The following is a 27,600-nucleotide window of genomic DNA, read 5'->3' on the forward strand; positions in this document are numbered from 1 at the left end:
AAGAAAGAAAGAAAGCCAAACATAACACTACAGAAACTCATCAACCACAAAGAAAGAGAGCAAGAGAAAACCAAAGGAACAGAGAAGAACTACAAGACCAACCAGAAAACAATGAAAAAATGGCAGTATGTGTCTACTTATTAATAATTACCTTATTTTTAAAATTTTATTAAACTCAATTAACATATAGTGTATTGTTAGTTTCAGTGGTAGAGTTCAGGGGTTCATCAGTTGCATACAACACCCAGTGCTCATTCCATCACATGTCCTCCTTCATGCCCAGCACCCAGTAATCCCATCTCCCCACCCACTGCCCCTCCAGGGACTCTCTTTGTTTTCTATAGTTTAGAGTCTCTTATGGTTTGCCTCCCTCTCTGATTTCATCTTATTTTATTTTTCCTTCCCTTCTCCTATGATCCTCTGTTTTGTTTCTTAAATTCCACATACCAGTGAAATCGTATAATTATCTTTCTCTGCTTGACTTATTTCACTTAGTGTAATACCCTCTAGTTCCAAGCACATCATGGCAACAATTACTTTAAACATAAACGGTCTAAATGCTCCAACCAAAAGATAGAGGATGGCAGAATGGACCAAAAAAACCCCACAAGATCCATCTATAAGCTGCCTATAAGAGACTCAAGTCAGACCTGAAGATACATACAAGACTGAAAGTGAAGGGATGAAAAAAATCTTACCATGCAAATGGAAGCAAATTAAAAAAAAAAAAAAAAGCAGATGGAAAAAACAATATGTATATCAGACCAAACTGAATTTAAAACAGACTGTAATTGGGTGATGGGCATTAAGGAGGGTATCCCTATGATGGACACTGTGTGTTATATGCAACTGACAAATCACTGAATGCTACATCTGAAACTAATGATGTAGTAGAAGTTGGCTAACCGAATTAAAATTTAAAAAAATTAATTAAACACACTGTAACAAGAGACAAAGAAGGACAGTACATAATGCTAAAAGGATTAATCTAACAAGAGGGTATAACAATTGTAACTATCTATGCATACAATATTGGGACACCTAAATATCAAAAACAAATATTAATGGACATAAGGAGAGAAATTAATGGTAATACAATAGCAGGGGCCTTTAACACCCTACTTACATCAATGGATAGGCATCCTGGCAGAAAATAAATAAGGAAAATGTGTCCTTGAATGACACATTAGACAAGATGGACATGACAGATGTACACAGAATGTTCTATTCCACAACAGAATATACATTCTTTTCAAGCACATATGGAACACTGTCCAGACTACATCACATGTTAGGCTATGAAATAGGCCTCAATAAACTTGAGAAGACTGAGATCACACCATGCATTTATTCTGACCATGATGCTATGAAACTAGAAATCAAGCACAAGAAAAAAAATTGGAAAAAAGAAATATGCCGTCCCCAAAACACTCTCCAGTCACTATCTCCGGGGAGGATGCTCTGAAATTTCTACTTTTTACAATTTCCCCTAAGAGAGCAAAATATGAAGGATCCAATATTCTTGTTGTTGTTTATTGCCAGTACCAAATTATAACAAAGCACAATATAAATATATTATACAGAGAAAATCATATTTTCTCCTCTTTTGAGAAATGAATCTCACAGGAAAATCTGTCAGTATTGAGGGTGAGAATGATGGGAAATCCTGAGATATGCTGAAAGCAAGGGGAAAACTAGAATTAGGAGCCTCCTCGCCTCGTGTTGTTACGGATCTAAAAGCCAGCATATAAGGGTAGCTTTCTCCTTGTCCATTTAGAGTAAGATGAACACAGAATTCTCACAGCCAACCCTGTCTCATGGGTCACAGAACCTCTCAACTCCCATTAAGTATCTTCTAAGATGAGTTAGAACAAAATTACCCCTTCACAAAGCTATCAGAAGTGCCTCCTGACTTCACCGCTGTCAAATTCTTTGCCTCTTTGATCAACACTTCCAGTATTCCTCCAAAGATTACGGATGACTCCTTCTTCTTTCCCCTTTTGAAGGTCTTCTTTCCTGCATCAGCCATCGAAAAGATAGAGACAGAGAAGGAGGGAGGAAGAAAGGAAGGGAGAAGGAGGCGGAAGGGAGAGAAGGGAAGAGAGAGAAATCATGGGTTCCATTTCAAAATTCACAAAGAAAACCTGCCAAGATTTATTTCATTTGCTGACTGAACTGGGCCTTTATGTTATTGTGTTTTTCCATGATTTATTCAAATGTTTCTACCCCACCAGATTCCTTCTGGATAGGTTTTTTTTTTCTATGTAATTTTTAATATATTTATTACAAACACTTTTTTTTTTTCAAAGTTAGTGCCATATTACATAAAATATACTTATCTTTTTTTTCTGGGTAAATTTTTTTTAAATTTATTTTCAGCACAACAGTATTCATTATTTTTGCACCACACCCAGTGCTCTGGATAGGTCTTTCATTTGTGTTTGTTGCAAAAAAAAAAAAAAATGAACAAATAAATGTAAAACTATAAATACTTCCCAACAAGGAGTACCTTTTTACAGAGTATAGAGGAACAAAATGGAAGTGAATCTGAGAGCTGCCTGAGCCATATTCTTGCTCTCAGTGAGAACAGCTACAGAGAAAGCCACACAGAAGTGCCAAGACTCCAAAAGAGAAAATTCCGTAACTTCCTTCTTGGGTGTTTTTGTCTTATAAATTTAGAACTGTGCAAAGGCCAGCCCAAAGGCTATACAGGGCCCAGGCACAACTACGTTTTTGACTGAGAGACAATTCTCCCCACGTCACATTTTTATTCTGAGGAAATGGCTCAACGCGAGTAATAACCACCGCCACCACCTTTATTCCGAACTGCTTTAGGCACTTTCCATGAATGAACCTATTTAATCCTTGCACTATCCCTATGAAGTGAGGAAAAGAGGCGAAGAGGCAGTGAATTACTTGCACAGGGTTACACTGAAGAGGGTGACAGTGAATGGAAGGCTGGAGAAGGCTGCTTGGATCAGTTGATGGCAGAAGGCCAAAAGGACCTAAAAGTTGACTCCATCTGGATTTTTCCTTTACATCCTGTGTTCTAGGTTAACTTCTTCCTCCAGACTCCATGAGTAACTGTGACTGTCAGAAATCTATACAGCAGCTTTTTACATCTCTCCTTTCCGCAGACTGTACTCCTCCCCACCTCCCCTCTCCATCCTGGGGAACATCCTAGATCTCTGGGATTTCCAGGAAACAAATGCCACCAGTGAGCCTGGTTTTCAGTATAAACTTTGCCTTTTACTCATAAAGATCCTGCCCCCTTCCCCATTTGTAGGACATACTTCTCAACTCTCTTCCAAGACAGTGACACCCAACCCTATACATTTTCATCTGTGTAATGCCAAAGTAAAATAATCCAACCAATTCCTGATCCCTGTTACCATACATCTAGACACAGAATGCCCGTGGTCAAAGTCATTGATTTTTACTCTACCTTGAACTTGTTCTAGAGGAATCATCAGGTTCTCCTCTGGGGGGATGTAACGTAAAACAACTGTTAGCTCTCCTTTATAGTGAAGGCCTATGTCTGCAGCGAATTCCACCTGGCCAAAGGGAGACAGGTGAAGACAAAAAGTGAGAATGTTTGGTTTATTATTTTGTAGTCCATGTTTGAATGGTCTACTTGCTGGTTTAAACACGACAGTCCATTCCTATTCAACTGTTAGCACTTACTGGTTTAAGATATGCCTTAGATAAGAAAAGAGAGAGGCCAGAAAACTTCGTATTCTTTGTACAAAAGGTATTTGTGTGTAACATTTAACATTAAAATAAAAGGAATTTGAGAGGAGATATATGACACATGTGTGGTCATCAGTGGCTGCTGACTGCCTGTGGTGCAAGGAGGACCAGAACCCATCAGTGAACATAGAGTTCGGGGTATGAGGCACAAATAAAGATGCCATGGAGAACAGCTCCAGAAGATATGTCTCCCTGTCTGCTCTTAATGTCTCAAAGCTTTCCTAAGTGACCAAGAGGGGGAAATAGCCAGGAATGCGTGATTCACATTGGGCTGCCCAGCCACTAATTATTCAAAGCTATATTGTAATTCACATGATTAAAATTTGATGTGGAAGGCCACCTGGGTGGCTCAGTTGGTTAAGCATCTGACTCTTGATCTCAGCTCAGGTCTTGATCTCAGGGTCATGAGTTCAAGTCCCTCATTGAGCTCCACACTGGGCACACTGGAATTTTTAAAAAAAATTCAGTGTGGAAAAACTGGTTCAAACATTGTTGGTGAGAATGTAAAATGGGGTAGCCACTCTGGAAAATGGTAGGGCAGTTTCTTGTAAGACTAAACATACAGATACTATACAACCATGCAACTGCACTTTTGAGCATTTATCCCAGAGAAATGAAGGATTATGTCCACATAAAAACCTGTATACAAATATTCATATCATCTTTCTGTGGACTAGCCCCGAACCGGAAATGGACTAGATGACCTTCAAGAGGAGAGGTGGCTTGTGCAACAAGGTGTGGTACAGCCATACCATGGACTACTGCTTAGCAGTAAAGAGGAATGAACAGACAATACACAAGACAATTTGGATGCACCTCTACTGAATTACGCCGAGTGAAAAAGCGAGCTCAAAAGTACCATACAATTTCATTTAAATGACAGTCTTGAGGTGACAAAATAATAGATATGGAGAATAGATTAGTGGTCTCTGGAGGTAGGGAGGGGTGTCAGGAGGGAGGTGGGTGTGGCTATAAAAGATCACAAGAGAGCTTTGCGATGATGGAACTGTTCTGTACCTTGGCTATAGTGATAGATAAAGGTACAGATGTGATAAAATTGCATAGAACACACACACACACACACACACACACACACGAGAAGTGAGGAAGTCTGAAGAAGATGGGTGTGTGGTATCAATGTCATCACTCCAGGTGTGGCATTGCTCTATAGCTTTGCGAGATGCTACCATTGGGGAAAACTAGGTAAAGGGTACATGAGATCTCTCTGTATTACTTCTTACAATTGAATGTGGCTCTGTAATCATCTCAAAATCAAAAGTTTCAGTTCAGAAATTCAATGTGAACACATACCCAGAGACTTTGTTCTGTAAGTCTCCTCGTTGCCATGGAGTCAACTCAACTGACTTTTTATAAAAGGGGTAAGAAAAGTAGTATATTTTCTTTGGCCTTTCCTTCAGGAACTGGCTCCTGGGTGCTGGGAACTACTGTCTTCCAAGAGGGTAGACCGAAAGAATTCAGAAACCTCCAAACTAAATTGAGAAGCAAAAGGCTATTCAAGCCTCAGCAAAGATGATGGAAACCAGGCAAAGGAATCCTTACCTGACTTTCCTCCTGGTTGGTGATAAAACTTAATCAGTAAAGGTGGGAAAATCATTTGAAGTATTTTATTCAACCTTCTTGCTAGGGGCAAACATGAGATTAGACAGTGAAACAGACTATCCATCTAATTTTTAATCTAATTAAGTCACATGCCTTGTAAAAAGGACATTTCTTGTTGTTTTGACAGTTTTAGTACATTTTACTTTATGTGAATGTCACAAATGGAAAGTTATAATGGACGTTATAGCAAAGTAAAAAGGTCATTACTTTTTCAGTGCTATAGCCAATGAGCTACAGCCCATTGGTGTTTATCCTTTCTCTTTGGGTCTGAGTGGACCTTGTAATTGGTTTGACCAGGAGAGCATGGCACCAGTGACAATGTGCCAGTTTCTGGGCCCCAAGCCCAAGATTAACAATTTCTACTTCCTCTCTTAGAATGAACATCCTTGGGATGCTCCCATTGAGTACCCATGGTGTTGAGGCCCAAGCCACAGAAAGAAGCCACATGTAGATGCTCTGGTTGGCAGTCCTAGCTGAATTCCCAGTTGGCAGCTAACAGAAAGTGTGAGATGGCCAACTCGAACAATCAGCCCAGTCAAGCCGTCATACGACTTCAGCCTCAGTCTACCATCTAGCTGCAACCAAATGAGAGACCTTCAATGAGAACTACCTAACTGAGCCTAGTCACTCCACAGAATCATGAGCAATAAGAAATTGTCATTTTAAGCCACTAAGGTTTAGAGTAGTTTTCTTTATAAAATTTAACCAATGCAGGCTCTATTTGCTTTTAGCTGAGAGCTTTGGATGGGAAAATATGTTGGTAGGAAAAAGTGATGTATGCAGGTGTGTGCATATCAGTAGAGGTTAGAATATCCAATACTGGGATTTATTAATGTTCCATTGGTCTTTAGCTTATATTAATTAAAATATACTGGTGATTTTCTATAAATACAGTCTTGAAAACTTATAAGAGTAGAAAAGAATAAAGATGAAGACTTGTAGCATTATAATCATATACAAAAGAAATTCAAGGAAGGGAGTCATTCTACAGCCTGTGCATAGCTAATATCTTGGGATAGTTTTGATATTCTTGCAAGGAAATTCCAAGGCAATGTCTCATCTCCTGACATACCACCATTTTACATCATTCAACCACCTTTTGCTCTGAAAAATGTAGAATTCAATTCAATTAAACTCATTCAATCCTATCATCACATACGGGATGCCTTCTTGTAGTAATGTTTTGAAGGCATTTTGCTAAGTGTTGCAGGGGCATATAAGACACAGACCTTACTGAGCTTTCAATCTATCCAGGAGACATATATTCAATAGAAGCTCTATAAATCTGTCCTTAACTGACTCATCAGATTAATGTTCTCTATTCCCACTGAAGAGACCATGCATGCCTACTCTTGTCAGTTGAACTGTATGCTCACCAAAAGCCAGCTGCATTCATCTCCCAGGTTCTCTATGCCGGGCATGTCTGTGGTTCTAATTATATAATTTAATATCAGTAAACTAAAGAATGCAAAAAGACGGCTACTACTATAAACATTAAGCCGAATACTTTCAAAGAACTAAGTATTTGAAAATAAATTTGCTATTGGATTACATTTGGGCTCGAAGCTATAAAAGATTAAAAAACAATAATGAATATTTAGAAAGCTTTTATATTTGGTTTACTTTGAAAGCATTCTCAAGTTCCTGCTGTACTTTAGAAAAGCTCAAACTAGAAACTACTGATTAGAATGCACTAGGGTCAGAATTTAAGCCAGGAAGATAGGACAGAATTCTAATCACCGAAACTATCCTCAAGCCAAATGAATTATCCTTATGTTCAAAGACTTGAAAATCAATGCGTATTTGGTTTAAGTTAAAATAAATGACTAAGAAATCCACTCGGGGTGTATGTTTGTGTAAGTGTGATTTCTGTGGATTTATGAACTGACCTAAGGTCAGTTCTGACAAAGGATGACAGTTGTTCCAATACAGGTACAAAGAAACTACTGTGGGAAGAGACAGAATCACCTAGATTGGGATAAAGGGGTGACCTTTATCCCAATGGGAGATAGGATGACTGATAGAGGATGGGAAGAAGGTCAGCCTGGGTTAAGAAAACACTAATATCAAAATGCAGTTGGGACTGTGCTGTGTTTAAAAGCTGGCGGGGAGTCAGGTTTAATAGATCAGAGGTTTGTGTGAAGGGAGGTGGTAGCAAGGAAGACAAAACGGGGTTCTACTCTAGGTTGCCCAGAAGACCCTAAGACACAAATTTATCTTAGTGTGTTTTATTGGGATGGGGAGTGGGGAAATGGGACCACAAAGTCAAGGAGGCTTAAGAAGTTGTGATATCAAGCAAAGGTTTATGATGAGTAGCTTTTTCTCAGTTCCGCAAGGGAGCTTTGCGAACAAGGCAGATCTCATCTCTGAGCGCTGTCTCAACCAGAGACAAGAGAATAGAAGTGTTGATGACACTCCTTCGGCCATCAGTTACTGAACAAGGGCTCTGCCCTCCACTCCTCAGAAAACTTAAATACCCAGGTTCTTCTGCCTCTTCATGACCACAGACCAAGCCCACATCAGCACCCTGAGGGCTCCTCTCCTATGAAGACGGACAGGTGCTGGCTGGTGTGAGCAAAAGCCATGGGGAGCCACATACGAATAATGTTGGGGATCCGGGTAGAGCACTGACATCCTCCCCTGGTACAGAAGGCGGGGCCATATCAAGGAGCACTGAAGTGCCAGGATGATGGGTCAAGATTTATTCAAACCATATGCAAAAGCAGTAGGGAACCAGTGAGGGTATCTGAGCAGGGAGTGTGGCGTCACCAGGGAACCCCCATTATCTGCCTTTTCAAAAGAGCAATCCACATTACATCAGTGTTGGAAGCAGAGCTCCTTGTACTTTTTCAGGTCTACTACAGTGGGGGTAATAAATTACGGACAAGAGTCTGCCCAAACCACCAGTTACAGAGAGCCTTTCAGCTCAGGAATAATTTCACAGAAATTTGCATCAACCCTCTGCCTGAAGGCAGAGCACAGATTTACTTGGAAAATATTCGAGCTTGCCGGTGATTTTCAAAGCTCCTTGTTTTTATAATAGCACCTTCTGGGAAGACATGAAAGGCAATTCATACTGACAAACCCTTCTCGTCTAACTACCTAATATGCCTTTCAGAGAGATAATGAGTTACAGCTAATAAACAGTCTCATATCATGCAGTAAAATGGAAGTCATACTGTGAAACTACTTTACAGGACGCCTGACAGCTTGAGATCTTCCTCTGTCCGCCCCAGCCTCCCCACTGGCTTAGGGCGATAAGACGTACCAAAACCAAAGGCGGTGTCAAAGGACATTTGCTAACACAGAGTCAGTAAGAAATAAGGCACTGTGTCTTTCCAGTATTCCCACTGCAAAGGGATGTCAGTATTTCCGAACACCGAAGGACTATTGATTCTGATCCTCTGTCACTAAGGAAATTGGTCCCTGTAGTTTACACTTCACGTCTCCCGCTTGATAATCTAGAAGGAAACATGGAGTGTCCAAGGCTGCTCATACTCTATCCAGAGCTGCTGAAGTGACTACTGCCTTGAAGGGGCTGAGACAGGAGACTGAAAACGAAGTGACAGGCTGATACCCCAGCACTGAGAGCCCAGCCCAGCCTGAGGATGAGCCACCAATAAGAGAAGGCAGCCTACGGAGTATGTTGCATCTGTCTTCCCCATTTCCCATTTCTGGAAGGCATGGTGCTCAAACAAGGCTGACTCTGCGGGCTTTCCTCTGTATGTGTCAGAGACACATATGCACGTCCCCCATGGGTCAAAGACCACATGTGTGCCTCTATGTGTCATCTTTTTCTTGGAAGAGAAAGATGACAGGGATTAAAGACACAAACCTAGGGGCACCTGGGGGGCTCAGTGCTTCAGCCCAGGTCATGATCTCAGGGTTCTGGGATCGAGCCCCGCATACGGCTCTCTGCTCAGGAGAGAGCTCTCTGCTTCCCCACCCCCAGCCTACCTCTCTGCCTCTCTGCCTACTTGTGATTTCTCTGTCAAATAAATAAAATCTTAAAAAAAAAGACACAAACCTCTAAGGGGTTCCTCAGAAGCTCACCGTGAGGTGAGGGTTCTTACACACTGCCTTATTAAGAATTGTTCCCAGGATAAAAAATAAAAATTTAAAAAAAAAAGAATTGTTCCCAGGATAGACCAGGGAAGGGGTGACAAAGATGAAGTTTAGGGTCAGGGTAGCCTGATCTGATGGGAAAGCTGTAGAGTGTAAGTAATGCCTTGGGGCACCACTCCCTTACCCCGCACCACTCTCAGTAAGGGAACTGGGCTTTCCGACTCCCCAGTGTATGGGTTATTGGCAAAGGGCTGCCTTGTGAGAGGTAGTACGTAAGCTCCTAGGAGCTTTGGACTCCCTGCTCATGAAAAAAGCTACAGTAGTCTGGAACAGTCTTCTAAACAGTCTCAGGTGAAGGCTGTTGGAGGCCAAACTCCCAATAGTCACAGTTAAAGGAATGCAAGGGGGATCTGGCAGAGGACCAAGGAGTTCCAGACGTTACACTCAATCAGAACTTTTCTACCTTGAGCAGCCTGAGAGCTATCTCTTATGACAGAAAATGAAATCACTCAGTGGCAATGTGAAGGTGATTGCCTGGAAAGTGCCTGGTCCCTAAGCACAGAGGATGCACCTGGGAGAGCTTAGATAACATCCCAGGGCAAGTATTTCCACCATTTCCAGGAAACTGACTGGAACATTCCAAGCTGTTTTCCAAAGAGCCCCTATGTGCTTTAATGTTACGTTTATGACAGATCAGTTATTTTCAGATACTAAAATGAACGTTACTTGTTCTTCATCTACATCGTGCTTCATATAATGTCTTAGACATTTTCTAACTATGAGTCTGTGGTGCCCATCTATTACACACAAAAGGAAGCAAGTGCCAGGAGACTGCTGAAGTCAGATTAAGTGCTATCCTTCATGGTAAGGCTTTTCATTCCATTCCAAGAGACTCCATGTTTAATGACTGATTATTTCCCACAGTTAATGTCAAGGGAATATTAAACTATTGCAGACTTATTTCTTGTGACTTTTGTGCTTCCTATCATATTTATGTTAGTCAGAGGTCTGCAGTTATTTTATGTTTAAGGGCTTTTATTATATTTTATTATTAATTTTACCCACAGCCCAATTATACTTCCCAAAGATTTCCCACGATTACACCAAGTTTGAGGTCCGTAGTTCTAAAAGTCTACCAGAAAATTGTGTTCAGCTTCTGAGCCTCGATCTCAGATACAACGGAAATGATGATACTTAGACCTCACGATGTTTGTCGTGGACACTGTGTTGCTGCTGATGATCGATGCATGTGTTGCTGTCCAGCTTCCACTCAACATTGTTTTAGAACTACTATCCCTGGGTTCCCTTTGGGGAAATACTATCTTCAGGACAGGGGTATGCTCTGATTGTCTTAAGTCAGCCAGTACTTCTCACCTCCCTGGCCGGCCACGGCAGTTAGCTCAGGGTGAGCAAGTGATGTCATCCGAGTGAGGAGAACCAGGCCCAGGGTACTGAGTGCACTGCTGGAAGAGGAGGACATTTTCCTCTCCCCGACTGTGTAGTGCAAGGAGGAGGGGCTCGCGCATATTGTAATGTCCAAGAGAATCATACTGGAGCTAGTGAGGGAGACCAACCGCACAGAGTCTCAAAATGAAGCCAACACAGAGAAGAGAGACCAAGGGGCACCTGGGTGCCTCAGTGGGTTAAAGCCTCTGCCTTCTGCTCAGGTCATGATCCCAGGGTCCTGGGATAGAGCCCCATATCGGGCTCTCTGGTCAGCGGGGAGCCTGCTTCCCTTCCTATCTCTCTGCCTGCCTCTCTGCCTACTTGTGATCTCTGTCTGTCAAATAAATAAATAAAATCTTTTAAAAAGAGAGAGAGAGAGAGAGACCAAGAGAATCCAAGGCCTAGATATGATGTGAGTTATCTGGGTAAAACCATGTTTGATAATCACTGGCCAATAATTTCCTTGTATATTTTTGAGTGGTATGAGCAGGGTTTCTGTCAATCGTGATACAAGGGCTGTGATGTAACAGAAACACTACCTAGCCTTTATTGAGGGCTTAAGATGTACCTGACACGGTACTGTGGGTATCACAGGGTGCTTCTTCAAGTTTCACAATGTCCCAGTAAGATATGTTTAAGCATTACCTCACAAATGAGAACACCAAAGCCTGGGGAATTAATGTGTCAAATGTCAACAGATAGTCATGAAGCCAGGACTGAACCCAGGAAGTCTGATTTGAGTCTACTATCTTTACCGTCATGTTCTTTCTGCCTCTCTGTATATAAAGAACAATGTTCATGGGCGTCTGCGTGGTTCAGTGGGTTAAAGTTTCTGCCTTCGGCTCAGGTCATGATCCCAGGGTCCTGGGATCGAGTCCTGCATCAAGCTCTCTGCTCAACAGGGAACCTGCCCCCCCCCCGCCTGCCTCTCTGCCTACTTGTGATCTCTGTCTTTCAAATAAATAAATAAAATCTTGAAAAAAATAAAAAGAACAATCTTCGAATACATCAATGTGACCTTTTTTCATCCCACTTTTGACTTAAAAAATCACTATAAATGTACAGAGACTCCGGTTGCATAGGGCGAAGCCAAGGTACTGTTGCTCTAGTTCAGAACACGCTCTGTTGCATTTAATTTCTAGAACCAGCTTTAAAACTGTTTTTCTGACTATAACTTAAACCTGGGTTATGAATCTCCAAAGTCAGAATATAGGAAACCAGATACTTTAGCTACTGATTGCTTCCTGAGGCAAGGCAAGACCACTCCTGCTTATGTTTGAACTGTGGAGACTGGGGAATAGAGAGAATGTTCTAAGACTCTTTGCCTCTATGGATTTGTTTTTACTTCCATGAAATCGAATGCTTTCTTCTGCTGATAGGATCATATAATGTATTCCTTCTTTTTTAAATCTATGGAGACCTCCAATTGATGAATACATTTTTAGTAAGTCAAATTAATATTATATATGACTATGTGACTTGCATGGTACAGATAGTCTGTATTAAAGAATGAATTCCAAGGAAAGGATTTACGTGTCTTATATTATTCCAAAATTAGCTGCATTCATCTGTTCAGATTACCACTTGAAAATGAGAAGTCTTCAGATTCTCTAGGCCGAGGACATCAATTTTGTTCCTAACTTGTCCCGTTGCATAACTGTTTGATTAATCTCCAGGCATTTCCTACCTTGGGCTGAAGCACAAACCACTCATCGCTTGGATTTTCAAAGTTCCATGAGTCAAAAGGAATCTCCACCTCCCCGAGGAAGCTGTTACGGCCGAATCGATCATGATGCCAGACCGAGAGCTGCAGAGTTCTCGTCTCCAGCTGGGTGTGGCTGATGGTGTACTGCAAACGAGAGTCACAACATCACACTCCACGTGGATGGCTCCGCCCAGTTCTACGACAGGCTGAAATTTACTTTCACCGACTTTCAGGCCAAATGCACTTGTAATACGAACAAAACAAACACAAAAAAACACCATATTTCTCCTTGTTGGTGCTACAGCTGGGGTTCTAGGCCGTACACTTATTTTCTGTTAGACCTTCAACTGAAAGATGTATCAGCCAGTTATTTAAGAAAAAGTCAATAAACTTCAAATAGTATATAAAAAGGGTTAGGTAATGATGATTGCCCCTTTCCAGTTTTACCTGGTTTTCATCTGTGAATTGTTCTTTTTTTTTTTTTTAAAGATTTTATTTATTTATCAGAGAGAGGGGGGGGAGAGAGCGAGCACAGGCAGACAGAATGGCAGGCAGAGGCAGAGGGAGAAGCAGGCTCCCTGCCGAGCAAGGAGCCCGATGTGGGACTCGATCCCAGGACGCTGGGATCATGACCTGAGCCGAAGGCAGCTGCTTAACCAACTGAGCCACCCAGGCGTCCCTGTTCTTTTTTTTTTTTTTTTTTTAAGATTTTATTTATTTATTTGACAGACAGAGATCACAAGTAGGCAGAGAGGCAGACAGAGAGAGAGGGAAGCAGGCTCCCTGCCAAGCAGAGAGCCCGATGCAGGACTCGATCCCAGAACCCTGAGATCATGACCTGAGCCAAAGGCAGAGGCCTAATCCACTGAGCCACCCAGGCGCCCTTCTTTTTTTTAATTAACATATAATGTATTATTAGCCCCAGGGGTACAGGTCTGTGTATCGTCAGGTTTACACACTTCACAGCACTCACCATAGCACATACCCTCCCCAATGTCCATCACCCAACCACCCTCTCCCTATCCCCCTCCCCACAGCAACCCTCAGGTTTTTTTTGTGTGTGTGTGTGATGTGAATCATTTAAAAAAATCTACTTTGTAAGCTTAATGTTTGCTGCATCAACTCTCCAACTTCTCTGTCTTCTTCTTTTTTTTTTCTTTTCTCCTTTTTTTTTTCCATTTATTTATTTTCAGCGTAACAGTATCATTATTTTTTCACCAGACCCAGTGCTCCATGCAATCCATGCCCTCTATAATACCCACCACCTGGTACCCCGACCTCCCACCCCCCCACCCCTTCAAATCCCTCAGATTGTTTTTCAGAGTCCATAGTCTCTCATGATTCATCTCCCCTTCCAATTTCCCCCAACTCCCTTCTCCTCTCTATCTCCCCATGTCCTCCATGCTATTTGTTATGCTCCACAAATAAGTGAAGCCATATGATAATTGACTCTCTCTGCTTGACTTATTTCACTCAGCATAATCTCTTCCAGTCCCGTCCATGTTGCTACAAAAGTTGGGTATTCGTCCTTTCTGATGGAGGCATAATACTCCATAGTGGCTCTGTCTTCTTCTAATCATGACGAGAACCCCCAAATCCAGAAAAGTCCTGTCAGTGAGGAAGTTGCAAACACCAAACTTCATCAAGTCTCGCCTAAGTGCGGGAGGGAAGAGACCCACTACAGAGATGGAGCAGAAAGACAATGTTGCTGGGGTAGCTTCTCCTTTTCAGCAGAACGTGATCCACAGCCACATGCCTATACACCCTTGAACCTCACAACAGGCAACAGGTGGCCAATCACTACCACAGGAGACACACTGCAGGCTGTTTCTGGATCTTGGATTTGCTTCTATACCCATCCTTGCTGTTCCTGGCGTGACTGGCTTTGGCTCCCGGCTTCTGGAATTTGCCACATCACTCTATCTGTTCTGCTAGGTTCATCTTTGCTACCTTGTTAGAGCCGCCAGATTCACCCCCTGCCCATATTCACTCATTCTCATTTTGATCTGTCTTCATATTGGCTCCTGCTTCCAAACACGACCCCACTGATGGATGTCCCCACTCACCAACTTCCTGCTATGGTGGATTCTGACTCCCTCACTCTGGGTACAAGGCCCATACATTTTCCTGCGACTGGCAATAACTTCTACATTCCAGTCTCCCCGGATCCTTCTTACCATGCTAGATTGGTCCAGGGTGGGAGAAGGGGTCATTACACAGTAGCCCATGGGGGAAGTAATGTCTCCAGGAATGTGGCCTGGGTTGTGTCTTACCAGGGCCACTTTCTTTGAGCTTCCTCAAATCCAACCGTGCATCTCCACTGTTCATTAACCATGGGCCTAAATTTAGCCCAACTCTGAGATCTGACAAGAAATAGCACAGACTCATGCTGTGGGAGCACATCAAGGAGTGTGTACAAAGTGACTTGCTAAGTTAGTGTCAAAACTGTGACAAACACCTTTTAAGGGGAACTAGGAAAAAACCTCTTTCCCAAGGGTGAAACATATTTTTTGACAAGATGCATCCGCTCAGGGGCGCCTGGGTGGCTCAGTTAGTTAAGTGAATGCCTTTGGCTCAGGTCATGATCCCGGAGTCCCAGGATCGAGCCCCCCATGGCTCTCAGCTCCATGAGGAGTCTGCTTCTCCCTCTGACCTTCTCCTCTCTCATGCTCTCTCTCACCGTCTCTCTCTCAAGTAAATTAAAAAAATCTTAAAAAAAAAAGATGCATCATCCCTGCCGTGTTCCTGACCTTAGCTGGGGGTGGGGGGTTGGAAGAAGGGGGGTGGGGTTATGGACATTGGGGAGGGTATGTGCTTTGGTGAGTGCTGTGAAGTGTGTAAACCTGGTGATTCACAGACCTGTATCCCTGGGGATAAAAATATATGTTTATAAAAAATAAAAAATTTAAAAAAAAAGATGCATCAGCTCAGATGCAATTTCACTGGATCATCTTTTCATCAGGTGTCATGTTAGCAGCAGCAGAGAAATAAACAGAGTAAAGATGGCTTACAGTTCTTCTTTTCCAAGAACTCTTAGAAAAGCTAAGAGTAAGACACAGATTATTCAAATTCTGCTTTTCTAAAAGATATTTAAACCTGGACATGCAAATCCCCCATAGTCAATTTTAAACCAATGAGGGTATGAATGGTGTCACTTGAGTGAATATGAGAGAGCCTGTACATACCTTTAGTGTCTCATTGAATTCTGGATTGGTGCCTGTTCTGATCTTGGTCTTGCGCTTATTGTTTCTGGATTTGTCAGGAAGAAGGTACGACTTGACATAACTGTAGATGATAAAATGTGAAAGTAATTATTGGAAGACCTCTACTTTGCAAGGAACAGTAAGGGACTTGGGTGAACAAAAGAGGTGAAGGGAACAGGTCATCAGACATGAGAGAACCAAAGAGAATGTAGTCTACATGGCAGGATACCTTAAAATATAATTCCAGGCTTCCAAGAAGAGAGAAGCAGTTAATGTATAGTGATGAAGAGTGTGTGCTCTGAAGTCCAGCCAACTAGACTTGAATTACTCTATGCCTCAACAGTTTTGGTAAACTCAAGAACTTACTTAACTTCTCTGTCCCTCAGTTTCCTCTTCTGTAAAACTGGGATAGTAAGAGTATCTAACTTATGGCCTTGCAAGGATTAAATTGGTTGATACATACAGGAGCTGACATGTTATATCACTCAACAGATGTCATCTGTTCATAGGATCAATTCTCTCCCAAAATGCTGTAATGTTATAGTTCTCTCCATTCTGATGTCAGGACTTCTGATGAGTGGAATCAATGGAAATGTGGAAATGGATGAATGAAGGAAAACAGTGAAAAAGAACAAATAGGAAATAACAATCCAATGTCACAATAGCTATCCTACCCGACACCTTGTGTTGAGCTATCCCAGGAGCCTCCTGGAGCAGGGGCACCAAGGCAGACTTAGAAATGCACAAGATGTATCAGAGTCCTAAAGCATATTGATCAGGGCTTTAAATGACCTCCTTCCATGCTACTCTGAATGATTATATTGGTCCTGAAGCCCTTGGATATTTAGTTAAGGAAGGAGGTGGACCAATCTATACTCAGAGTCAATACTCTTTTGTCTGTTTTTTTAAATTTTTAAAACATTTTAAGTAATCTCTACACCCAACGTGGAGGCTCGAACTCAAAACCTTGAGATCAAGAGCCCTACTCTCCACCGACTGAGGCAGTCAGGTGCCCCACTCCCATTTGTCTATCTTTAGACACTTGGAAACAGCTTCTCTGAGGCTGTTCATTGGACCTAGGTCACCTGTTACAGAGGAGAAGGATAACCCGACCGGCCTCAGATTGAGGTCCTTGGAAATGCCTGTGTACAACATTAGCCATTGACAGGCATCTGGAAACTTGGAGGATTCTCATCACTCCCGGAACAGATGTTAGTGGCTCACTGGGACTAAGCTATTTGTAAAAACAGTATGGCTGAGGCAGAACACCTGCTTTCCTTCACGGAGACTGGAATTTTGGTACGTGACCAGTTGAGGCTCTAAGTGAGCTTCCCCAGTAAACAGTTCTTCAGAACTTCGCCACACATGCCTTATATCTTTGTGGCTGTGAGTCTTCCTAGTAAATCATCAAGCCTGGCAATGACCTTGGGAGCCCCTGACACATCTTTCATCTAGCTCCCTTCCAACGTACCTATGGTCCATACCTGCCTCCCCGCTGATATCTGGAAACCTGAGAGCCTCAAATTGTCCTTTCGAGTCATTCAATTGGGCTAACAGCTTGGTGATTTTCTCTGGAGGGTCTCACAGAACAGGATACTCAGCGATCCCGGGGTATGACGACGTGTCAGCCAGCCTCTACCACAGAGTGGCCTCTGGGTAAACTACCAATAGTCCTGAGTCATGTTGACTCATAGCTTTGGAAAAATCAGATAATCACGGACACAACCATTATACATACACTTAGAGAGTATTTAGAAGGGTTACACAGGAGGAAAAGGACAATCGACCTTCTGAGAAGGCTCTGAATCAAGAAGAACGCTAAGACAAAATCACACACGCTGACAAAGAGAGCAGTGATTGAAACAATCCGAGGAAAATGCTGCGTGCTTACGCATCTGTCCTCTGTTTCTTTTCATCTCCTATGGCCAGATTTCTGCAATTCTTGACAAAAATGTAGAGCCCGCCAGTTTTGTAGCAGTAGCTGATGTGGAGAAGGATTTCACCACTGACCTTCACGTTGCCATAGTCCCCTGTTTCACTGTAAACACTCATCATGCTGTTAAGGCTGGTCTGGAATAAACAAGATGAAAAGAGGTGTCCAGTGTTATTCTAATTAGCTCTACACAGAAACCACCCCCTTTATTCAATTATAATTCTTATTCTTTATAATGAGGAACAAAATCTAGGGTGAGTGAAGAAAAAAAAAAATCACTTGTTTTGCTTGGTTTTCTGGTATTATATAAAATCCAAGCCTGACAAGGGACAAGAAGACTTAAAGAAGCATTCTAAAGGCAGGCAGGAAGCTTGCTGATAGGGGAAGCATTGCCTTTCTGGGCAAGTGGATAGCCTTTGTTTATTCACTTCTAATGAATACAGGGTCATTAGGGGCATTTCCTCAATCTGGAGTCCTCTTGCCATCCCTGTAGTTTTTGTCTCTCTCCCTGGAAGACTCAAGGTCAATCTACTTCAAGGTCTAGAATGCATCCATCTGGACAAAGAGAAGCTCATATATTTCGTACTAGCAGGAGCCACAAGTTTCTTTCTCTGATATCCACAGAGAGCCTTCCAGCAGTCTCTGGGAAGCCTTAACAGCGGCTTTACCAAGGGCATGCCAGAGCATCATAGACCCTGGGCTGCCGTGAAATCCCCGGGCAACTGTTTGGGTTCCAGAGGTAGGTCAAAGACTAGGGCTTTGCAAACCTCTGCAAAATTACCACCCACAAAAGAGAACACAGAACAACCAACACACTGACAAACAAAATAAAATGTAATAAAAAAGTCCAGATCCACTAGAATGAATTTCTGATTAGACACTAGTGACAAGAGACACAGTTTAAATTAAATGTAACAAAATTACCCTTTAGTACCCAAACTGTATCTTAGCAACATGACCGTCACAAGAGACCACGTGGAAGGCTTTCATGAGTGACCTAGCAGTTTCAGGAGCCCTGTCGGTGAACCACTGGGAAGGCCTAGAGTAAGTCCAAAGATAGCCTAGACTTCCCACTTTGTCTGTTATGCGCAATGAAAGGACATTTCTCTAGTTGCCCAGAGACTGATCAAAGAACAGGATGCTGGCAAAGTGGCCAGTATCTCTTCTAAGCTTAAGTCAAGGGCAAGAGTAAACCAAGAATTTCATAATTACTTAGAAATTATAATGGGAGCCAGTGAGTGATCTCATTTTTCTTTCCTATTCCTAAAACAAAACAGAATTTTCATAACAACAGGTGGCTTTGAGTGGTGCTTTTCAAACTTTAATTGCACATAAATCACCAGGGGATCTTCTTAAAATGATTAAGATTCTGATGCAATCAGTCTCCCGGTGGGGTCTGAGAGTCTTCCTCTCTAGCTCCTAGGTGCACAGTTTGAAAATGTGTATTGAGACATCCCAGAACACCACAGCAGCTTCCCAAGGGGACCACGGGGGCATTTTTAAAATTTCAAGAGAAACGCAGTGACATCAATCAGACACCATGCGAACTCTTAGCAGTAGTTCACAGTGTCAACATTAAATCACAATTTATTCTTTTTCAGTTAAGTCCTATCTGTGTGAAGCTGACTTTTTGACAACTGCTGTGAAAAATAAGTAAGTACTAGATAAAAATCAACACGGAACAGGAAATAAAAGTGGTGCTGTCCAGTCAGATGCCGAGATTTGACGAGTTGTTAAATGCCCAACAGATACCCACATCCCAGTAAGAAGGATTAAGGGCTATTTAAGAATGGAATAAAAGTATTTTTCTTTCAATGTATGCGTATTATTGTTTTGCATGTCTACTGTTTTTTTGGTCTGACTGGTGTGGAGAACAAAGGCAAAAGAAATATAGAAAAGAACTAAATTTACCTTGCAGCCCATTGGCAAATACTTCAGATAGTCAGGGTGACCTTCCTCCAGGAGCTCAAATATCTCAATGTTCATACTTTTGCTAGAGTCAAAAGGCAAGCTTAACTTGACATGAGCCTGACCTCCAGGATCCCATAAGTCTTCTTTAATAGATAAAAACCCCCTTGGAAACTTCCTTAAGCTCTACCAGCCTCCAAGATACCAGTTAGCAATCATCCTCCAAACGTATGGCCCCCTGGTATATATCTGAAGGGTCTCATGCCTCGAGTTTTACTAGACAGTAGTAAATGACCTTATCTTCAACAGCAGCCCCTCAAGGTCCTGGAAACCTTGCTTCCAAATTCCTTAGAGACTTATGCTGTCCCCGACCCCCTCCCAACTTGAAAGTGTATAATCAGTCACTCCTCATGACCCTAGTGTCGCTCTTTCTGTCCAAGGGCTCCGTCCCGTGCTTGAATAAAACCGTCCTTTTGGCACCAAAGATGCCTTAAGAATTTGTTCCTGAACCACAGCATTCCGCTATATATCACCTATCACTAGCTACTTAATAAATGGATTCATCAGGTGTTACTTTTGGCTCAGGAGCTGGATGGAAAAAATCACTAGGGGCTCTGTGAACGGACAAAGTGTTCATCTCTGCCCCAAGTGAGGTAAGGCTGCCGGTCCCGGGACTATTCTTTGACTTCCAAGGGCTTCACGGGTAAGCCACTACGCCCTTGTGTTACATAGGAGGAAACACTGGCTCAGAGAAATTGTTGGCAGTGCCAAGACACTGAGTAAGAGCTCTGGATTTTTAGTCTGAACACCTTCTGAACACTCAGCTGTGCCAACACCACGTCTCTCTCAGTAGCCACATCTTCAAAGCAGTCCTCAGTGAGCAGCGGGCCCCTAATGATAGGAAACTTAAGAAGCCATAAATGCTGAAGCTTGGGAGAAGTTAAGGCAACTAAGGCAATTTTCCTACTAATCAAACCTTATACTCTTAACCGTGACAACGTTGAGATTTAAAATAGGGATATTTCTGGGGCACCTGGGTGGCTCAGTGGGTTAAAGCCTCTGCCTTCAGCTCAGGTCATGATCCCAGGGTCCTGGGATTCGGGATCAAGCCCTGCATCAGGCTCTCTGCTCAGCAGGGAGTCTGCTTCCTCCTCTCTCTCTCTCTCTGCCTGCCTCTCTGCCTACTATCAAATAAATAAATAAAATCTTTAAAAAAATAAAAAAATATAGAAATATTTCTTCTAAAGGTATCTCATTAGTGGTAAAGCATGTGGAACCCTATGTTCTTTGACAGGCACTTAGATTCTAACATTTAATGAATTTTTCTTTCCTTGAGATACTTGGATTCCGATAACATTGTTTACCCTTTAAAGAGAAACTCTGGGTAACTGTTCACAAGTCAGAAAATGATACATGCTGGAAAACCTGCCCACCTAGTCAGATTCCGCATACCATGAAATTTGCAAAGCATGGTTGGAAAGAAGGAAAAGGAAAGACTGAAAACTCACAGTGTCTGAGTCCGCATCAGGGACACTTAGGTAGGTCCACTTCCTGTCACAGCCTGGTTGAGAATTCTTTAAGAAAGTCACCCAAAGGTCAAAAGAGAAAAGGGTATTAAAGCAATGGACAGAAATCAGAGGACCAAAGAAAAAGATTTACACAGACACAGACACACAGACGTGTATGTATGTGGACACGGGGGCCCCTAAAGATAGCCTCTCAAGCAAAGCCTTGAACATGAAAATAAAAAGGGACATTATTCTATAGGCAGTGAGTGAGAAGCTACGGCCAGTGTCTGAGGAGGAGAGAAAGCTGACCAGTTCCGTATTTTGGGAAAATGACGGGCAACAGCATGGTGGGTAGTTCAAAGCGGACAGAATGGTGGCAGGGAAAGAAAGCCATCATCAGAGACCTGTGACAGATTATGGGCTTGCGCTGATGAGAGCCTGAATTAGGGAGTGAAGAGGTTTTAAAAACTGAGTGAGGACCATGGAAGAAGAGAGACGGAAAAGCTCACACAAAATTAGACCAAAAAGTACTCCGCGGGCAAAGGGCAAGCGGGAGATTATAGTGTCTTTTTTTTTTTTTTTTTTTTTTTTTTATTTATTTATTTATTTTCATGTTTTTTTCTTATTTTTTTTTAATTTATTTTTTATTTTCAGCATAACAGGTATAGTGTCTTTTAACTCACTGTCACACATATTCTCAAGAACATTCCCCTCCCCTTTGGGAAAAATACAGAAAACCAAAAAGGGAAAGAAGAAGCTTCCAGTCACAAGCTAGAGAAGCGCTTACGGTTGACAGGCCACTTGCTAGACTGTGGGTGTTGGCAGAAAACCGGGAGGATGCTAAGCCATGAACACCTTGCTCAGTCTCTTCCAAGGAGTCCTGAGGAAGAAGGAGAAAATCAGTAGCTTGTTTTATTTCTTTTCTAGAAAGAAGCTTTCTTTTTAAATATCTAAAATAAAATACCTAAAATAATAAAATAAATATAAAATAATAAAATACCTAATAATAAATACCTAAAAAATCCTATCCAAATATCTAGAAATCACCCTATCCTGAGGTTTCTTTTACTCTCCATCCAACCTGAATATACTTTATGCCACAGAACTACAAACCTAAAAATAGGTAAAATAATGAATTTTATGTTACATATATATTTTATCACAATACAAAAGTTTGTGTAATATTTAGAATTATAATTTCCTTGAAAGGGTCATAGAGGGGCACCTGGGTGGCTCAGTGGGTTGGGCCTCTGTCTTCGGCTCAGGTCATGATCTCAGGGTCCTGGGATCGAGCCCTGCATTGGGCTCTCTGCTCAGCAGGGAGCCTGCTTCTTGTCTGCCTCTCTGCCTACTTGTGATCGCTCTTTCTCTCTGTTAAATAAATAAATAAAATCTTTTTAAAAAATTAAAAAAAAAAGAAGGTGTCATAGAGCTTGCCAATAAAGTCATCTAGGTCTCTCTTGTTTTTCTTCATGAGAAGATTTCTAACTATTTCAATTTTATTTCTCCTGTCTGGAAATTTCAAATTTGGGGAAATTATATTTTTATAGAAATGTATTCATTTCATCTAGGTTTTCAAAATTCTCAGCATATCATTGTTGATATTATATCTGTTTTATCTGTAGTTACATTTACTTTTTCATCTGTAGTATTACTTGTTTTTGGCTTCTGTATTTTTTTCCTTGGTGGCCTTTCCAGAGATTATTTACCATGTTAGTGTTTTTTCAAAGAACCAACTTTTGTTTTGTTGTTTTGTGCTTTATCTTTGTTTTGTAGTTAATTTTTTCAAATTCTTATTCTTAATTGTATCTTTATTTTTTCATTCCTATTTAATTTTAAAAAATTATGTTCAACAGAGACTACATCATTAGTTTTTGATGTAGCATTCAGTGATTCATTAGTTGTGTGTAACACCCAGTGCTCATCACCACACACGCCCTCCTTAATAGCCATCACCCAGTTTCCATACCCCCACCTCCCTTCCTTCTGTAACCCTCCAGTTTGTTTCTCAGAGTCCAGAGTTTCTCATGGTTTGTCTCCCTCTCTGATTTCTTCCCATTCAGTGTATCTTTACCGTGAGTTTAGTAATTCTTCTCCTAACTACAAGTTAAATTCATAGTAAATAATTTCACCCCTTCTTCCTCACTCATATAGATATTTAAGGCTATATAATTTTGGCCCAAGTGAGACTTCTGTTGCATTCTTTACTTTTTATTGGTAGTATTGTTATTTTCATAAAGTTTGGATTGTTTTTATAGGCTCATTAAGATTTCTTCTTCTTTAACCCAGTAATTATTGAGCAGTGTGTTTTTACTTGGCAGATCTATGGAGTAACTTATGTTTGTGTCATTAATACCATCATAATTGTCAAGGTCAGAGAACATGCTGAGTATGATTTTTAATAGAATTTTAAGACTGAGTTATTAGGTATACATTCTCTCTCACTTCTTTGGTCTTAGCTTTATAGTTATTAAGAGAGCAAGTTTACTAGCTTATTTAATCACCTTTACTTTTTATATCCCTTGCAACATTTCCTGGGATTTCTTTCTCCTGAGTATTTCATTTAAACCTATTTCACTTTGAGCCTTTTTATCTTGTACCCACTGTTGTTGTTGAAAACTCTGATATTAATTTGATCCTTGTTCATGTGTATGTAATAGGATTTCTCTAGAGGTTTTTTTTTTTTAGGATTTTCTTTTATAATTTATATTCTTGATCTCACTATCATGTACCTATGTGTAAGTTATATATATCTCATCTTTGGCACTTTCCAATTGAAACAGATTTTTCTTTAATACGAGGCATAAATCCCAATTTTTTTTCTTATGGTCCCTTTTCTATATTTTTATCTTCTGCTTTTTCTGATTATGCTACTGTCCAGTTGATAGCACTTAAACTATTACTTCTCATATTTATTTTTTAAAAAGATATGAAAACTTTCAAACATCCATAAAAATAGAGAAACAGTATAATGAACCCTTGTAACTGACCACCCAACTTACAATGATCGATATATTGCCAAAGTTTTGTCAGTTACTCTTCATGCTGTTTAATTATTTCCCACAGCTTTACTGAGGTATAATTTAAAAACCATAAAATTTGCTAAATCTAAGTGTATACCCTACTGTCTTTTAGCAAATTTATAGTTGTGCAAACATCAACATAATGCAGTTTTAAAAATATATCAGCCCAATATGTTTCCTCATGCCTGTTTCCAATCCAAGTCCACTCCTTTAGAAGCCATTAATCTGCTTTGCTTTCTCTGTAGATTCGCCTTTTCTAGATATTTCATATAAATGGAATCATACGTATGTGTCCTTTTGTGTCTGGCTTCTTTCATTAAGCATTGGGTTTTTAGGCCCATCCATCTCGTAGTGTGAATCACTGCTTCCCTCCTTTTTATTACTGAATATTATTCCATTGTATGGAATATAATGTATAATTTATTTATTCACCAGCTGATGGATATCTGGATTATTTCCACTCTTTGGCTTTTAGAATATATATATCTATGAATACTTGTGTGCACATCTTTGTGGGGACATAGCTTTTCCCTTCTCTTAGACACTCTGGAATGGAAATGGTGGGTTGTATAGAAACTGTATGTTTTGCTTTTAAAGACACTTCCAGGGGTGCCTGGGTGGCTCAGTGGGTTAAGCCTCTGCCTTCAGCTCAGATCATGATCTCAGGGTCCTGGGATCAAGACCTGCATCAGGCTCTCTGCTCAGCAGGGGGCCTACTTCCCCTTCTCTCTGCCTGTTTCTTTGCCTACTTGTGATTTCTGTGAAATTAAAAAAAAATTTTATTAAAGAAAAAAAAGACACTGCCAAGCTTTTATTCCTGAGTGTCTGTACATTTTACCTTCCTAAACATCAGTGTAGAAGGGCTTCAATTTTTGTACATCTTTGCCAATAGTTCTTTTAGCTGATAGCCATTCTAGTAGATGTTAAGTGGTATCTCATTGTAGTTTTAATATTTCATTTCTTTAATAATTAATAACATCTTTTCACATAGTTATTGAATATTTATAAATATCCTTTGGCAAAATATCTATTCAAATCTTTTACCCATTTTCTAATAGGATTATTTGTCTTTTTATGTTGATTGTATGGGTTCTTTATATATTCTAGATACAAGTCCTTTTACAAATAGATGATTTGCAAATATTTTACTCAAGTCTATGACTTTTCTTTTCTTTTTTTTTTTAAAGATTTTATTTATTTATTTGACAGAGAGAGATCACAAGCAGGCAGAGGGGCAGGCAGAGAGAGAGAAAGAAGGAAGCAGGCTCCCCGCTGAGCAGAGAGCCCGATGCGGGGCTCGATCCCAGGACCCTGAGATCATGACTTGAGCTGAAGGCAGCGGCTTAACCCACTGAGCCACCCAGGCGCCCCTATGGCTTTTCATTTTTATAACAATGTCTTTTTAGATACAAAAATCTTAACTAAGGTAAAATTTATCTTTTTCTTCAATGTATCATGCATCATACGTTTGGTGTCATATCTAAGAATTCTTCGCCTAACATGAAGTCTTAAAGATTTTCTCCTAGCCTTCATTTTAGAAATTTTAGTTTTAGTTCTTACATTTAGGGATATAATCCATTTTGAGTTAGTTTTTATTCATGGTGTATGTTTTTGGAGGTTTTTTTTTTATGGCATATGCATATCCAATTGTCCTATCATGATCTGATGAAAGATCCTTCCCTCATTGAATTGCCCAAAATCAACTGACAATAAGGGCTTATTTCCAGATTCTCAATTATATTCTTTTGATTTCCTATGTTTATGCCAATACTGCACTGCACTGATTACTATAGCTGTATACAATGTTTTGAAATCTACTAGAGAAAATCTTCCAACTTTGCTCTTTGAAACTTATTTTCTTATTCTGGACATTCTACATTTCTGTGTAAATTTTAGAGTCAGCATTTCTATTTCCACAAGATAGCCTGCTTAGATTTTAATAGGGTTTGTATTGAGTTTATAGATTCACTGGGAGAGAATATTGAATCTTCTAATCCATGTGCATACAATGTCTATTTATTTAGATCTTCTTTAATTTAGCTCAGCAATATTTTTCTAAATTTCAATAAAACTGTCCTACAGTTTTTAGACAAATTTATTCCTAAGTATTTTATTCTTTTTCTTGCTTTTCGTTTTCTAAATTTTTAAATTTTTAAATTAACATATAATGTATTATTAGCCCCAGGGTACAGGTCTGTGAATCGCCAGGTTTACACTTCACAGCACTCACCATAGCACATACTTTTCCCAATGACCATAACCCAACCACCCTCTCCCTACCTCCCTCCCCCGGCAACCCTCGGTCTGTTTCGTGAGATTAAGAGTTTCTTATGGTTTGTCTCCCTCCTGATCCCATCTTGTTTCATTTTTTCCTCTCCTATCCCCCAAACCCCCCACGTTGCCTCTCAACTTCCTCATATTAGGGAGATCATATGACAATTGTCTTTCTCTGATTGACTTATTTCGCTAAGCATGATACGATCTAGTTCCATCCACGTCATTGCAAATGGCAAGATTTCATTTCTTTTGATGGCTGCATAGTATTCCATTGTGTATATATATACCACATCTCCTTTATCCATTCATCTGTTGATGGACATCTAGGTTCTTTCCATAGTTTGGCTATTGTGGACATTGTTGCTATAAATATTTGGGTGCATGTGCCCCTTTGGATCACTACATTTGTATCTTTAGGGTAAATACCCAGTAGTGTGATTGCTGGGTCATAGGGTAGCTCTATTTTCAACTTTCTGATGAACCTCCATGCTGTTTTCCAGAGTGGCTGCACCAGCTTGCATCCCCACCAACAGTGTAGGAGGCTTCCCCTTTCTCCGCATCCTCGCCAGCATCTGTCATTCCCTGACTTGTTAATTTTAGCCATTCTGACTAGTGTGAGGTGGTATCTCATTGTGGTTTTGATTTGCATTTCCATGATGCCGAGTGATGTGCAGCACTTTTTCATGCTATTCTTAATCTCATTTCAGATTGTTCATTGCTGATATACAGAAATACAATTGATTTTTGTATATTGATCTTATATCTTACAACCTTGGTGAACTTGTTCATTAGTTCTAGTAATATTTTTCTAGATTCTTTAGGATTTTCCATATATAGAATCATGTCAACTGCATATAAAGCAGTTATTACTTCTTTCTTTCTAATGAGATGCCTTTCTTTCCTTTGTCCTGTTTCCTCCTTTTTATTTTTCCTTTCTTTTCTTTTTCCTCTTCCTAACTGCATTGGCTAGAATCTTCTATAAAATGTTGAACAGAAATGATGAAGGTGAAAATCTTTGTGCCTTGTTCTTGAACTTAGGGGGAAGAGCATTTTTTTTTTTTTGCCATCATGTATGATGCTAGCTGTAGGAATTTTGTAGAGGCCCTTTATTACACTGAGAAAGTTCACTACTATTTTTTTGAGAGTTTTATTATAAATAGAT

The 27,600-nt window shown here is 40.6% G+C and overlaps 1 protein-coding gene across 3 annotated transcripts in view; it reads right to left on the reverse strand.

The window, feature by feature from the left end:
• SYTL5 (synaptotagmin like 5) overlaps positions 1 to 27,600 on the reverse strand; it is a 261,585-nt gene that overhangs the window by 10,161 nt on the left and 223,824 nt on the right. For 2 of the 3 annotated variants that reach the window (XM_082717896.1, XM_082717897.1), the window contains 6 exons: positions 21,926 to 22,018; positions 17,681 to 17,859; positions 15,772 to 15,871; positions 12,569 to 12,730; positions 3,446 to 3,554; positions 1,881 to 2,016 (listed from right to left, as the gene is read on the reverse strand). In XM_082717896.1, coding sequence (XP_082574022.1) covers positions 1,881 to 2,016; positions 3,446 to 3,554; positions 12,569 to 12,730; positions 15,772 to 15,871; positions 17,681 to 17,859; positions 21,926 to 22,018 — 779 coding nt within the window. Of the gene's footprint in view, positions 1 to 1,880; positions 2,017 to 3,445; positions 3,555 to 12,568; positions 12,731 to 15,771; positions 15,872 to 17,680; positions 17,860 to 21,138; positions 21,205 to 21,925; positions 22,019 to 27,600 lie in introns of all 3 variants that reach the window. The other variant, XM_082717895.1, reaches the window with a different exon arrangement.

The sequence above is a fragment of the Mustela nivalis genome (genome assembly GCF_964662115.1).
Source record: "Mustela nivalis genome assembly, chromosome: X".
In the NCBI taxonomy this organism is placed as follows: Eukaryota; Metazoa; Chordata; class Mammalia; order Carnivora; family Mustelidae; genus Mustela; species Mustela nivalis.